At 48.5% G+C, this 14,841-nt stretch overlaps 1 protein-coding gene across 1 annotated transcript in view; it reads right to left on the minus strand.

Moving 5' to 3' along the window:
* Positions 1 to 14,841, minus strand: part of LOC122371662 (calcium/calmodulin-dependent protein kinase type II alpha chain-like) — a gene marked incomplete at its 3' end in the record, with an annotated part of 66,990 nt that overhangs the window by 36,024 nt on the left and 16,125 nt on the right. The window contains exons 3-4 of the mRNA XM_043348124.1: positions 13,402 to 13,496; positions 12,401 to 12,460 (exon numbers count right to left, since the gene is read on the minus strand). Coding sequence (XP_043204059.1) covers positions 12,401 to 12,460; positions 13,402 to 13,496 — 155 coding nt within the window. The remainder of the gene's footprint in view (positions 1 to 12,400; positions 12,461 to 13,401; positions 13,497 to 14,841) is intronic.

Genomic DNA, 14,841 nt, shown 5'->3' on the forward strand with positions numbered 1-14,841 from the left:
GGAGACTGGCTCGGAGAAACGAAGTTGTGATCTGGAGCAGTTCGGCCTTTGAGAAACGCTTTTCTCGGTGATTGGTTCTCCCAGATTTTCATCCACAAAATCGTCTCGCCTGTCTGCATTGAGCTCGTCTTCCATTTCTTCCCTCAGGTCCGCCTCCAGTCGGGCGGCTTCAGCTTCATCTCTGGCTTTCTGAAGGTCTCTCTCGAATTGCAGTTCTTCCTCTTGCTTCCTTAGTGTCCTTTCTCGCTCCAGCTGGCGCACGCGCAATTCCTTCAGTTTGGATGATATCCTGGCTTCAGCTGATGCATGAGAGGCCGCCGAGCTGCCACTGACCTGTGACCTTGCTCGGCGAGCGACGCTACGGGTCATGCGTGACACTGAGCGTCCCATGCCGTCTTCAGGTTGCCCTCCTCCATCCTCACTGAAGTCAGTCTGTCTCGTAGAGGTCAGCTGTAGTTCGTCTGTGGTGCTTGTCATGAAAGTCTCGATTTTCTCCTCGATTCTCTCTTTCTCCGTACGAACTTCGCTTAAGTACTGAGCCTCATTTTCTTTTTCTTCCTCACTCTGCGTGTATCCAGAGATACATTCGTGAACGGCCATCAACGCTTGGAAAGCGCTGTCCATTTCTCTGCGGATATTTCCAAACTGGACGCGTGAGGCTCTATCTGTCACGAGAGCTTCAGCGCGCCGGAAAATCCTTGTGAGAGCCGCCCGATGACGACCTCTCACCTGTCTGAGGTGCCGCCACTCCCCGTTGGAGCATTGGCCTTCTCGTGGTTCCTCTTGGACTGTTGTCACTGCAGCTTGTCCTTGACCTGCAGCGGCTGGTTCAGCTGGTACTTCTTCCATGTCAGCGATTTCTTCTTTGTCACTTTCACCCATTCGCTCTAGAGACGGGCTTGCTTCTCCACTTGCCATAGCTCAGGATCCGGCCCGGAGGACCAGCAAATGTCGCCGACAAACTGTCGTTCGGAGTTCTTTTCTGGTTGGATGTGGACTGTATTTTATTCGGTGAGTTTGTGCGACATTCGTAGCCCGCCCGCCTGCTATGTGAGCTCCTGGGTTTTTGATATTCGGCGATTTACAGTTGTAGATAGACGTGAAGATTTCCCGTAGAGGATTTATTGAAGTATACGCGAAGCAAGAAGCGGAAGCAGTTGTGAAGAAAACCGGTAGATGAAACACGCAGACACGGAGCACAATTCACTTTCGCTGTACAATCTGAAGCACTGACACTGCCCCGCCGGGCGCGGCTGCGCGCAGGAGAGTCGGTCTGCGCGCGTGCTTCTGTACTCTGTCCCCGCTCAGCCGGGCGAGGCGTCGAGCGGGGCAGATCAGTCCGTGCGCACAGCGCGACGGTCGAAGTGAGACTCTGCCGGGGTCGTACGTGACTCACATTTTATACGCAATGCTTAAGACGTGTGCAAAACGAGTGCGAACTTGCACTGCAGCGGAGAGGTGGCTGAAGGCGCCAGCTTGGCGGCCTACGTGCCTTAAAACGACATGTCTTTAATTTATATCTCGGTCTCGGTGGCGGCCGCGGCGCTGCTGCGGCTCGGCAGCGTCGGCGGCACGCGTACCGACCACCGGCCGCGTCTGCTCGCAGCCCCGCCCTGCACAATGCTTCATAACTCATCCTGAGTCTGGACAGGGTGACGGCGGTGCGGCGGCGGGACGGCTGCAACGAGCGGCGGCGGCGCCGCGGTGGCCGGCCGGCTATCACGGCGGCACAGCGGTGGCGCGGGTTGGTCCGAACACTTTCGTCGGTGACACAAGTTATAGCACACTAAATAAATTCGTCCTTCTTCATTCATGAAAACGTAACAGTGATATGTAGCGACTGTTGCAAGTTTTTGCTTCGTACATAAGGAGCACTCGCAAGCCCTACCCTCCATTCTACCCTGAGCTCTATTTCGACACCCTATTTTGTAGTTCCTCAACCCTACATCCCCTGAGTTCACCCACTCACTATCCTTCCTTCTACGCCCCCTCTCCTCCCCATCCATCGCCGCCCAGTCCCCAATTCTCCCCTCGCTGGCACCTCACCCCTGACCGAGTATTGATCCCCGTCTACCGATCGACCTCCGTCCTACCACTCAGAGCACCACTACACATGGAGGGTTCCGAGAGAGGAGAGAGAGAGAGAGAGAGAGGGAGAGAGAGAGAGAGAGAGAGAGAGAGAGAGAGAGAGAGAGAGAGAGAGAGAGAGAGAGAGCTGACTAGGGTGTGCCGTGGGGGGAAGGGCTGAGATCAATCCAGCCCCACTTCATCATGATTTGTCCAGTGAGGCTGAGTGGGTTGCTATTCTACAGTTCCGTGTCGTCCCCACATGGAGCGAGCAACAGACATCAGTCGATATTCCCGGGTATACAAAGCACCGAGCGGGGCTCATGCGGAGGGCGCAGGGCAAATAGACACGCACACACATACATCGATCGCACTATATACGGTGTAAATGATGACGTTTGGGCTTCTCGATTCAACAAACAGACAAATGCATACAAATGCATTCGATGATTAGAAGGAGCACGGTGAAAGCAAACGGCTCCGTGAAATAAAACTAATTTTGTTCGGAGCAGTAAGTCATATAATAAAACCGATCATGCTAAATAAATATAATTGACTCTCGCTGCCTTATGGGCGTGGCGTTTGGTTATTAATGCAACCAAGAGGGTATCACTCTTTTTACTGCCAATATAGTGCTGCTGGATTCAATCGAACTCAAAGAAACCAGTCAAGTTTAAAACGCGGCATCCGCCCACAATATTTCGCGGCAAGCCTCTGTCAACGTCAGCCATCGACAACCACACAAATCACGCGAAATCAGGCCCAGGCAGCCTCTGTTATGGAGATGCAGACATTAACAATGGCCATAGATCGTCATATATCGTTCGTATATCCCCCGACACAACCACTACCAGCCGAGGACAACGCCCGAAACGGCAATTTCGCGACAGGATAATAGCTGGATGGTAGAGTCACAGGCGATTGGTGGCCTCCTAACACGCAGAAAATGCGCTGCTCAATAGAATGAAGTCACCGAATAGGATCATGCCGTTCGTCTGGGACATATAGGTGAATTGAAATGTACATGAAGTCATATGAGAGGAGAAATCCAGCTCCACTTTGAGAAGCACGCACCATAATGACAGTATAATATAAAAAGACAAAACGTCGGTAAGAATGCAAGTGCATATGTGTGATAACGGGCACAAAAATGAGTTGAAAATTCAGCGAGCATCCTTGACTGTCCAAACAAGCACTCGCGCTCTCATCCCCACAGCTGCCATCACCACTCCACCTCCTTCCCTCCCCCCCCCCCCCACCCCCCCCCCCCCCCCCACCGTCACAACCTGCCACCAGCGGCTGACCGTTGGCGCCAATACGGTGACGGATCGGCGTGTGATGTGGCTGTCGCGCCATTATTTCGTGTCGCGGCGTGCCAATACACCGCTCAAGGTCAGAGTGGCAGTAGCGGCACGGGCGGCCGGGGGGCAGTGTGTTGTCAGTATGGACTATGGATAGTAAAAACTGAGGGCAACCTAATGACTATCCGGGGCCAGTCAGTACGGAGTAGGGATACTGAATATTGAGGTAGACGCAACATTGTGGCCAGTGTCACCGTCGCTGGCATCTACCTACAGTGTTACTTCACCAACCACGTCACTGTTAAAGTCACAAACATGTTCACAAACATTTATGTCACGGACACTACAACCGTCACCTTTATCATCACATACCTAAAATCCACCAGATAATCATCGATCTGCCTCCTTAGCAAACCAGTTCAAATGGCTGAAAATGGACTTTCTTCACAAAGTTCGTCAGTTCGAGGGAGTTCTCGAATGTATTAACATATCCTCACCGGCAATCGTATCGTAGAATATATTCGGTCGTTTGAAGACAGATTCCATTTCATAGAATCTATCAAATCGTTCAGAGTTTGATTTGATACGACGGTTAATCGACGATTCATGATGAGGATATTTAAAAACACATATAAAACTCCGTAAAACTAATAACCATTGTAAAATTTATTTTCTAACCATTCTAAATTTAGAACACCGCAGTTTTGGCACACCAGTTGCTCCAGCGTCACAACAGCACCGCTGCAAGTGTCACACCCCGTCCAAGTTACCGCGCCGCCTCGGCTGCCGCCCTAAACGCAGCGCCAGTGTAGCAGCTCGGCCTTATTTTATGGAGCCGACAAAGGCAGCGGTAAGTAAGAGCCTGGTAATAAGGTTCGTCCAAAGGCCACATATGCCGACAAACAACAGTTACGGCGACGGAATGGGTAATAGGTATATGGGCCGGCTGTATCCTGAGTATGTTTGGTAGAATGTGTGTGTGTGCAGAATAAACCTATCTCGCAGTTGTTGACATGCAAAAGAAGCAAGGACAGCAGATGGAAAGGTTTTTGTTTGTTTGTTTATTGGGGCTTTAGGGCGCGTCGACTGCAAAGGTCATTTTGCGCCCATGGATGGAAAGGTAAAAGTTTGAGAATATCCAGGGAAAAAAAACAGCAAAAGTTAAATACGGAAAAGAGCCATAAACGCCACCCAGACAGCACTGTCCCGCCGCGTCGCGTAGACCGGCAGATAGGCTGCGCCGCGCAGCGCGCAGGCACGACGGTACAGTATAGATGCAGGCGCTACATACCCCGCCATCTGTCGGCGAAGATTTAAACTAGGGCGGGCGGGAAGCCGTGGCGTGCGGTACTACGACCCTGGCAAGGAAAACAACATTCAAAAGAAAAAATGTGCATACGAGTATGCATACGTATAGTAAGCATAAGAACGTATCCGCCTGCCATATTCTTTTTAAAATGAGACATCCCATTTCACATATACCTAATGGAATTCTCAGCATTACTGTATGCCTGGCCTATTCAAATACATTAGCCAGAGGGGTGTGGTAATAACTGGTGTAAGCAAATTGACCACGGTCAAAAATGCATTACCAGAATGCACTAAAGCCAACATTTTGGGATGGTCTCGTTCCTAAGTCGGCTAAGAGCTTCGGTCCAGAAAATAAATTTATCGTTGGCATACAGTAAAATACATACCAAACTCGGCCGGTGATAAATTTTCAAGACCTCAGTCCTTACTGATTTTTGAACTCGGCCTTCGGCCTCGTTCAAAAATCCAGTAAGAACCTCGGTCTTGAAAATTTATTTACACCGGCCTCGTTCAGTATTATACAGGGTGTCCGGAAAGTCCTGGCGCTTCTTTTGGACGCCGTGTAACGCGCGCTGTGATTATTGGACATTCAGCCAATCATCACAGACATGACCCCTCGTTGATTGCTCAGCCAGGGGTCGTGTAAATATGACCTTGAAATCGTTTTCAGTGATGGGTAGATGGGCGAAGATGCGCCTTGTCGCTGAATGCCTGCGCGCGGCGGCCGGGTGCGACTTGAACGAGGCGCGAGTTGCAGCGCGATGCGGCGTTTTTCGATGAATGGTTTAGCAGGTAAAGGTTTATTTCGACTCGGGAATTCCTTAAAAAATATCCTCAGACCGTTTCGAACGCGATATGGGAACGGAGCAGCATTTCAGCGCGGCAATCGAAGAAAGTGCGGGGGTCTGATGGACAAAAATGTCCCATCATCTTCGTCAATGTCGAATAAATGAATAACAGGCTGGCCCACGAGGGGTTCCTGGACAGCCACATCAACCCGAGGGTCAAGACGACATGCCCTAAGGGTCACTTCGCATTTCAACAGCACAGAGCACCCTCCAACAACGCCGCCGCCATTCAAGCTAAACTGACAGAGGAGCTTGCCGGGCCAGATCACCGTGGCGAAATGACATTAGGCCGCCTTATTCTCCTAACCTGACCCGCTCGACTAAGGCGTGCTACGCGTTTTGTAGAACAGGATCTAGGCCATTTCTCACCCCAACCTGGAGTCGCTGAAGACTCGCATCATGACAGCATGGGAGGACCTGGAAATGCCCCGCATCGTCAAAACCCGCAGACGCTTCCTCCCCTACGTCGAGGCCGTCGTCGGCGCCGACGGTGGTTACATTGAATGAGCACGTAGCGGAAGCATGTGGCTTGGTGTCCCTGGTCATTGTTTTGATCCATTGATTAGTATCTATGAACCAATGGCATTTGTTTTAGAAAATGTTGAAAAGCGCCAGAACTATCCGGACACCCTGTATATCACCATATTGTGGAGTCGCAAACAAGCACAGTTGTCTGATCAACAATCCTAAAAGTGGTCATTTTTCAACTAGATGAAGTGATACCTAGTCATTTCCCCTCTATAAACTATCCACCATTCATCTTACATTCAGTCTCTAAGCCCTCCTCTCTCATTAAGTCTCCATTGAAGTATGCGTCCCGGCACCAATTCATCCCTCTGCGGCATTAGTGCGTCGTTTTATTCTCGGCCTCGACAGCGCGGCTTTATTTTGACATTAGCGTCGCCGGGAGTGACTGGCAGCCTCCCCGGCGGGACGGTAAAAGCCGTCGAGCACGTCATGCAAGCGTAGCAGGCGACGCGACAGAGGCGACGGCGACATAGCGTCGCTTTATTATGGGAGTAAAAGAAGTCAGAATAATGGGACGCATGTATGGAAAAAAGAACTAGTCTGGTAAGCAAAACAAGCCAATGCGTGGCGAGAGGAGGAAACAGAGGAAGTAGAGTGAATTAAAAAAGTCGCGAATACTGACATCAAACAACAACCTGTTTTAGGTTTAACGGATCGTTGCAGGGCACAGCAAAACTTTTTTTAACGAAATTGTTTTATTACACCCATTTTGACTATTCAGTGAGCTATCATAATACAAACATGAGCATGTCAGCAATCAAATACAAAAAGAAAAGAAAATAAGTAGGTACTGTACCATTTTCATTATCACTTAAGCTTATTCAATCGAAATTCTATGCAGATCGTCACAACTTTGACAATCCTGAGCTCCCTGTCACTCGACCCAGTAACTATTCCCGGCAAACAAAATAAAGCGAAACCGCCCAAGCGAACCGTATTGCAATGTTCGAAAAAGACTGGACTTTGCGACGCGCTGATGGCGTAAATCCATCCAATCAGCTGTTTTCCGAGCGGACACGGGAAAGTTGGCTGGTTGAATGGCTGTTTGCTGCGGTTTGAGGACGGTTCAATTCGTGAGTAGTGATGTATTTAGGTGGGACTCGGAGCGGAACTACTTTTTCGCGGAGAAAAATGGGAATGCAAAATTGGAGACCAAGTATGGTTCGAACTTCAAAATACGGCTCAATTTGCAAAACGATGGCCAGAAAATGCAAGATTTATCAATAAGGGGAGTAAACAATGTAGTGCTAAAGCAGTTTTATCACATGAGCGAAGGAATCAAATGAGACAATCCATCATAATTTAGCGTCCAAGTAAGTCAACCTGTACCACGACGAGCGCACAATCATTCACCCCACGAGCCCGTGAACTCTGTGTAAGCGGTCCTCTTCCTATCCAAAACTGGCAGCTCTACAGGATACGCCTGCTGTCTCCCACTTCGGAAAGCCAGCCATGTGGCCATCTTTATAAAGTCTGATGGCCAAGAGTTGCGAACGAAAATTATAATTAAAATCTAAATCTTTTTGTATTTCAGACGTTTCGACAACACTGTGCCATCGTCAGTAATTGATATAAAATATTTCCTAAAGTCACAAATCACATTTTAAAAATAATTTGTGACTTTAGGAAATATTTTATATCAATTACTGACGATGGCACAGTGTTGTCGAAACGTCTGAAATACAAAAAGATTTAGATTTGAATTATAATTTTCGTTCGCAACTCTTGGCCATCAGACTTTATAAACATGTCTTACAATATTGAACAACATGTGGCCATCTTAGCCACTCCTACCGAAGGTAAACAGCACAGTGTTTGTGGCCGCCCCGTAGTGTAAGCCGCCAGCTCTAAGCAAAGTGCCGTCCCAAAATTGAAATAACAAAAACACGCTTCCCTCTGCGACAGCCTCTGCATCATAATGGCCGCGCATATTGCAAGTCAGGGTGTACGGCTGTACAAGTGACACCAAAAAGAAGTTTGAGGACAAGACAGGGTCGAGGTTCGATCAATGAGAGAAGCCGACTAACCTTTATAGACAGCCAATCGAGTACCTAATGAATAACCTAATGAACCTAATGAGTTCCTTATAAGTACCTACAAATAAGCCAAGCCTGTTTTTACCACAGCAGTGCTACAGGTGCCAGCCATTTTTCTACAGGTGCATTGCGTATATCAGTAACCTTAGCTTATCCCTACTACTAAACCACGACTTTCACACCATAAATCGCCAGCATTGATATAGCTATGGCATACAGACACCTCTTCAAAGTCCACTACAAGACTGAACCACTCCCTGGTCAGATTGTTTCCGGCATTATCACCCATTTAAATTCCGTAGCGAGTCGTGAAGCGCCAACTATTCATTGACTTGGATTCCGTGGCCGCCTAAATCACGGCACATTCGCATACAGAACTAGCCAAGAATTTGATTACGGGGTGGAGTTAAATTAAAACAGTAGCCATGTAGCAGAAGTTTAAAAGTTCTCAACGCATCAAAACGTTCAAAGCTGAACCAAAACTGGTTCAACTGGCTAAAGCTAGTCAAAACCGCTGTTATACCAGCTCAGCAAATAAACCATAAGGATAAGAGTGACAGTGCATCCCGTCCAGTTTTACCACAAAAGGGATCGACCTAACCAACCATCAGTTAATGATTTTCTCAACATCCCACTAACCATCACAGTGTAGCTTCCTGACTCGCTTGTCAGTCTTGGTATAGACGGCGGACCCCATGCCGCACCTATCAGCGATATTGGCGGACATTGCCATCAGTGTTATCGGAACATTACTTCCTTCGTCGTCCGCTCCTCTCTCCCTGGAATCGTTATTCTATAGAGGGTAATATGTAGATTAGGCAGCGGTATGTATTCAGGGTATATATTAGTGTCAGGAAGCGCGTACCCTAAGAGAAACCATGGAAACGCCCTTTCAGTCAGAGTAATACGATTGGTTTGTGATCCATGATACACTGTCAGAATAGCATGAAAAACTTAACAAATTTTTTTAATCATTCTGAGAACGAGCTTAGTATGTCGCTACAAAATGATTCAATGACTTTTGATCTGCGAAATAAATAGGCAAACAGAAAGACAAAATAAAAGAAGATTTTCCTACACATTTTCGCGCACATTTTCGCATTCCTGTGCCGGTCTGCAGGGCCGCGTGTCGACGCATTGCCTCTTGATACACCGATCACTTCCGGCGGAAATACCGGTCACTTCCGGCGGAACCCCATCATTTCCGGTCCGACGGGTTGTTATTGTTTTCCGATGCGATTATCGGCGGGCGGGAGGGAGGAGACACCACCGCTGTGACACGATCCCACACGTGGAGCGTGGATAATAATAATGAGGAGAAGACGGTCCAATAAAGGTCGGATGAAGCTAGTTGTCTGCCTCTAAGAAGGGACAAATCCGTGCTTTGGCGCACAAACGACCTATTGTCGAAGGGGACATACCCAGCAGAATACATCTAGCTGATGGAAGCAAGAGATGACATTATAATTATCCTTTTGTTTCCTATTAGAACAGTAGTTCCGCATAACATCATTAGAACATCTGTGCTCGACATTCTAAGAGATCCTAGTTTTAATAATAGCAAATCAAAGAAGATTTTTTATCTGCGACGAGCAGCCTGTAGCCATAGCTGTAACTTTGAAACATTTATAGCACAACTGTGGTTATGGATGCAACACAGAAAACGCAGCGGAAAACGACCTGGTAGACACTGTCGTCGACACGCGAGACACTATTCAACGGGAAAAGGATTCCATTCAAAAGTCCCTGAAACTCCGCCAGCCAAGTTTGACAGCTGTCGTCGATCCTTCAGACACATCAAACACAGATGTTTCACCAGAACTGCTCCTGTTCAATAATCCCCCTTATGTGACACGGACAGTCACCGGGGCGGGGTGACTTCAGTCGCAGAATGCCAAAGGGATACTTTTGAACAACCCCTTTGCCCTACGTTCAGCTTCCAATGAGGTCTGGGAACTAGACGGATGTGATTTCTAACTTTTCCACCATAGGCGGCGGAACGGGGAGGGCACCGGGGCACCGTGCCCCCTTTGATTTTGGCATTTTAACATTAGACCTATGGGCGTTGCATGGAAAGAATGGGACCAAAAGTCGGCAGTGTCCCCCCCCCCCCCCCCTTACTTGAAGGTGTTCCGCCGCTACTGTTTTCCACTGTTATGAAATAGAATTGAGATAGAAGATTCGTTGCGGAAATCAGTCGCAAAGGTTCATGTCACAGCACAGCACTATTCCCTGCTTTTAATACTGAGATGCAAAATGCTATCAATTCAATACCCAAGAAATATTCTCCAAAATAGCTGGACTTCATCGCAAAAAGTTCAACATTGAGGACACCGCCGGACCCCCCCCCCCCCCCCCCTCCTCCTCCTCCTCCGGACGACAGCTGACAGCGTGGATACTTGTCATTGCTCCGGGGCATTCCGGGTGCAGAAACTTGGCAAGGTTGCCAGCTGAGGTCAGCTCTGAGGATACCTGTCCCGGCCAGACCCACCAGAAGCCAGACGAACCGCCTCAGACGGGCGAGGTGGAGAGTAGAGGTACTCTTTTTCGACCCGCCAACTCGCAATGGTAGAAAAAACCGCACGGGTTTAAGCGGGTTGCATCACCAGGAAATACCTTGGTGTGGGTTTTATGCGGTTAGCAAAAACATCACAAACTTCTTAACTAAAACAATACAAAGTTTCCCCTTTAAAATGGGAAATGAATATGCTAGAGCATGGTCTAGCATACTCACATATGCAGTAAGATGTCCTGGAAAAACATGGCTAGAAAATGGAAAAGCTTTTTGGCTGCTATGCGGGTTTTTGCGGGCTGCTACCACTGAAGTTTCCCATGCGGGTAGTTGTGGGTATCTGGTGAAGGGTTGCGGGGCGGAGTACCTGGATCCCAAAAAAGGACACCTCTAGTGGAGAGTAGAAACTTAGGCAGGGTGGGAACCAGAGGCATCGTGCACCAACACACCTGCCTAGATAAATTGCAATTTCATTATATTCTCTTGCGTCATGAGCTCACTCAAAAAACAGTCATGATAATTTAGCAACAAGTTCTACCTAGCAGCTATAGTTCGACGTTAGAAGCTGGTGCAAGAGAAGTTACCAGTATAGGGTAGTGGAGCGTAAAATAAAAAATGGTTTTCCAATTCTACCAAGCTAGATATTTTGGTGCAAGAGGCTTCAGCGTCACAAGACTAACAAGACACCGCCTTCGGGAGGATGAGTACGAACTTTGGAGGAGGAATTTGGAGGAGGAATTTGGAGGAGGAATTTGTAGCGTCGTGTCTGCCGCCGTCATCTGATCCTGGCAACTGTCGTCGGCTGTCGCCCGCGACAAAAGCTGGTCGTTCAGAGGACAACGGTCAGCGCGGTAGCCCAGTGAAGTCCCAGTGAAGTCGGCTACATGTGCCGAAAATGCCGCCGTTTGCAGGCCGACGAGCATGGGCTAGGACGAAATCGAGCAAAAAATATGCCTTCATGAAAGAGCAGAATTTTGTTGGACATTTTTGCTCTTTTACAGATGTCAGGGCTCCCACTCTGGTCTCGCTGCTGATATAATCGGTTGGACACACCGTTTGCCCAAACAAAAGCGGCACCACGGGACAAACGGCAGCATTTACATCAAAATGGCCCCGACACAGGACGTTGTTACGATCCAGCCGTGAAGCCGGCGCTAAGTCACGCCGTGGTGGTTTCATAAAGGTGTCAGCAAAGACCGCGTAATGCGCCAAAAGACCGGGGAGGGCAGTTTGTTTACAGCTAGAGCCGAGTTAAAGCCTCGTCGCGGCCGCTTAATTGGTTTTCAGTGCTGAGCGTGGATCCGGATACAGTTTACCGAGGTAGATGAGTATAAACAAATGCAGTTAAGGAGAAAACCGTAGCTATTCTAGCAGCTGAAGACAAGCTGATCATCCCTGAGCAAATGAAAACGTGCCAGCAGCTTATTGGCAACGTAAGCATCAATAACTGTGTTCAGGAGAGCTCAGGTTTCTAGTTCCTATGTCCGTGGTTAAAGATTCACGAAGTTAGCTCTTCTACGTAAAAGTTACAGCTCGTCATCAAGCGCCCATCGAGTGATGCCCATCGAGTGATACGAATACCTCCACTGGAATGACAAATCGGGATCACTAAAGGCAAAACACCCAGGAATAAGGAACGGGGAGCGATTGGGTATCACGTAAAATATCAGTTTTTCTCATGTGATGCAGTTTATTGGTCCGTGCTTTTATCTTATGAAATGTATCCTATCTTATGTAAGTAGCACCGTTCTGTTGGTACGCTGTATCAGTCAGTTCGTTACGGCCGCGCGTACTCACCAATATTGGGGTGTTGGAGCTTCCGGCATATCCTGCCCTCGCGCTCCAACTTTTGAAAGTCTGAAAACACAAACAACGCGTGCAGTCAGCATCGATACGTCCCGTGACTTAAAAAATCGTGTGACAAGTTCGTGAAGCACGCCGCAATTCACGTACATCCGCTGCTAAGGAGACGTCCTAGCCCATCATAAAGGATATTTAAAACTGAGAAGCAAACAAGGGTGCAGAGTAGAAACTCAAAACTGCGCCCTGCGGTGAAGTATTGCATGAATGCTTATACCAACTTGAAGCAATACAAAGGTTGCAGTGATTCAATTGCTAGTGATTAGATTATAAAACAGGATTTGGAGTAGCAGGACTGATAAAAGAAATTGCATTTCCTGAATCGAACAGCATAGTTAATGCTGGAACTAATCCTAACTTGAACTAAGCAGCACACCGGCTTTTCCATCTCCCAGCACACGACTTCGAATGCCTGAAAAGTTTCGTAAATACAACCCCCAGACTTAAGAAGCTCAGAAGATTGTCCGCCTTCGCTCCCAACTATTTATACACCTTTGTCCCAAAGCTATTCGGCCTCCATCTCAAACTATATTTATAGAGCTGCGAAGGCGTTCCGAAGCCCTAGAAGCTAAACGTGAAATAGATACGTAAGTTATATGTGGCTTAGCAACGCAAAGTGATATTCGTAGCAGAATATCAAATGCCGAACCTGCCAGAAAGCCTGGCACAAAAACGTGAGAGAGCGCAGCACGCCACTCGCGGCAGGACTGGATCTCTCGCAATATACTACACCACTGTATTAACCTGAGAGGGAGCGAAGCCCAGATTCCGAAAGGTTGCAAACCAAAATAAAAACGATTATTGCAGAGGAAAAGCTTCAAATGTTTAAACTGCATTCTATCTCAACAGTTAAATACGGATACGAATTGCAATATTGAAAGCTAGATAGAGGTGCAGGGACGTCGCTTTGGGCAGGCTCATTAGGCCGACAGACTCACCTCGTGCCGTCAACTTCTTGGTGTTGATGATTTTGGCAGCGAACTCCAGGCCAGTGGATTTCTGCACACATCGCCGCACAATTGAGAAAGCACCTCTGTGAAAAGAAACAAAAACAAGGTAAGTCTCTGCGAAAAGTCATTAGGCGGATGACGGTTCAGTGATACCCGCACTTCTGGCTGGAAAAGGGAAAGGCGAAAAGAGAAAAACACAGAAAACATATAAATGAAGATGGAAAAAGGAAAGGTGAAAGCAAGCAGACCGGAAAAGAAGAGATGAGACACCTTAAATGGCATACCAAAGTGGTAAATGAATCTAAGGATGTCTTTCAGCAGCACACAGGTGTCAGATGGTATAAGCAAATCCAAAACCAACTAAGGGTAGCAACTGATACTCCCGCCACTTTGGGAACTAGCTTCTCCATATCATATCGAAGCCATACGTAATCGTCTTTCTCACACCATTTTCCGTCGTGCATTGCGTTCTTTACAGAAACTGGCAGAGGTTGTGGCAACTGGGCACGTTCCGCTGATTTCAGCCACAAACTCTGATAGCGCACGCCGCATACGCTACCGGCACTGCAGAGTGGGGAGAAAATGCGTGTTTATTTTCACAGCCAACACGGAAGCCGCCAGCTGAGGGTGCATTTCTCACAGCTAAGGGTAGGCCTAAGTGGTTACTGTGCACATGTGGTTTCGTTGGCTATGTAGCTTATTATCGTGTAGCATCATATTGTGTCCCGTCGTAGCGCACTGCGTGGCACTGTATAATATCCTGTGCTGCCGTGACTCTTGTCGAATTATGTATGTAGTGTTTAATCGCGACATACATACCCTACAGTAAAATGTTACAACGTAACGCATGTCCTAAGTCATGTCAAACTATACGGAATCCTCAAGTCGCGCCGAGATAGTCCGAAAAGAGCCCGGCCAGGTCGGTCACATGGGTCCATCCGGGCGCGCTGCCAGCGTGGCTAGGAGAGGGCCCGCCCGCCGCCACCACCGCCACAGACTGCCTCGTCGCCGGCGGCAAAGGTCAAAGGTGACGCGTCTGAGGGCGGCGCCGTCCGTGGCGCAGTGCAGGCGAGGAGCGGCGCGGCCGGCCGTCCCGAGAGACCCGTGGCCCGAGCTCGGCTAGCCAGGGGGCGAGCGGAGCTGCTCACACGGAGAAAGTGAGCCAGAGTGGTGTGGGAGTGCGATTGGGAAGGTGGGAATGTGGGAGTATGGGCCGTGCCAAAAGCAGGGTCGGGCAATTGATAGGAATAACGGTCAGGTCCGACGGAGATCAGCTGATTGATGTTTGATTTGGTTTGGTTTGAGTTAGGTATTGCAGGTGTGTTCAGGGTGGTAGTTTGCACGCTAACGTTAGAGATTCGCCGCGACCCCAAAGCTATTTCAGTCGCATCGTAAACGGAAGGATTAGTGAAAACACACACCAGCATG

The sequence above is a fragment of the Amphibalanus amphitrite genome, unplaced genomic scaffold, assembly GCF_019059575.1.
Source record: "Amphibalanus amphitrite isolate SeventyFive unplaced genomic scaffold, NRLGWU_Aamphi_draft 001268F_arrow, whole genome shotgun sequence".
Classification (NCBI taxonomy): Eukaryota; Metazoa; Arthropoda; class Thecostraca; order Balanomorpha; family Balanidae; genus Amphibalanus; species Amphibalanus amphitrite.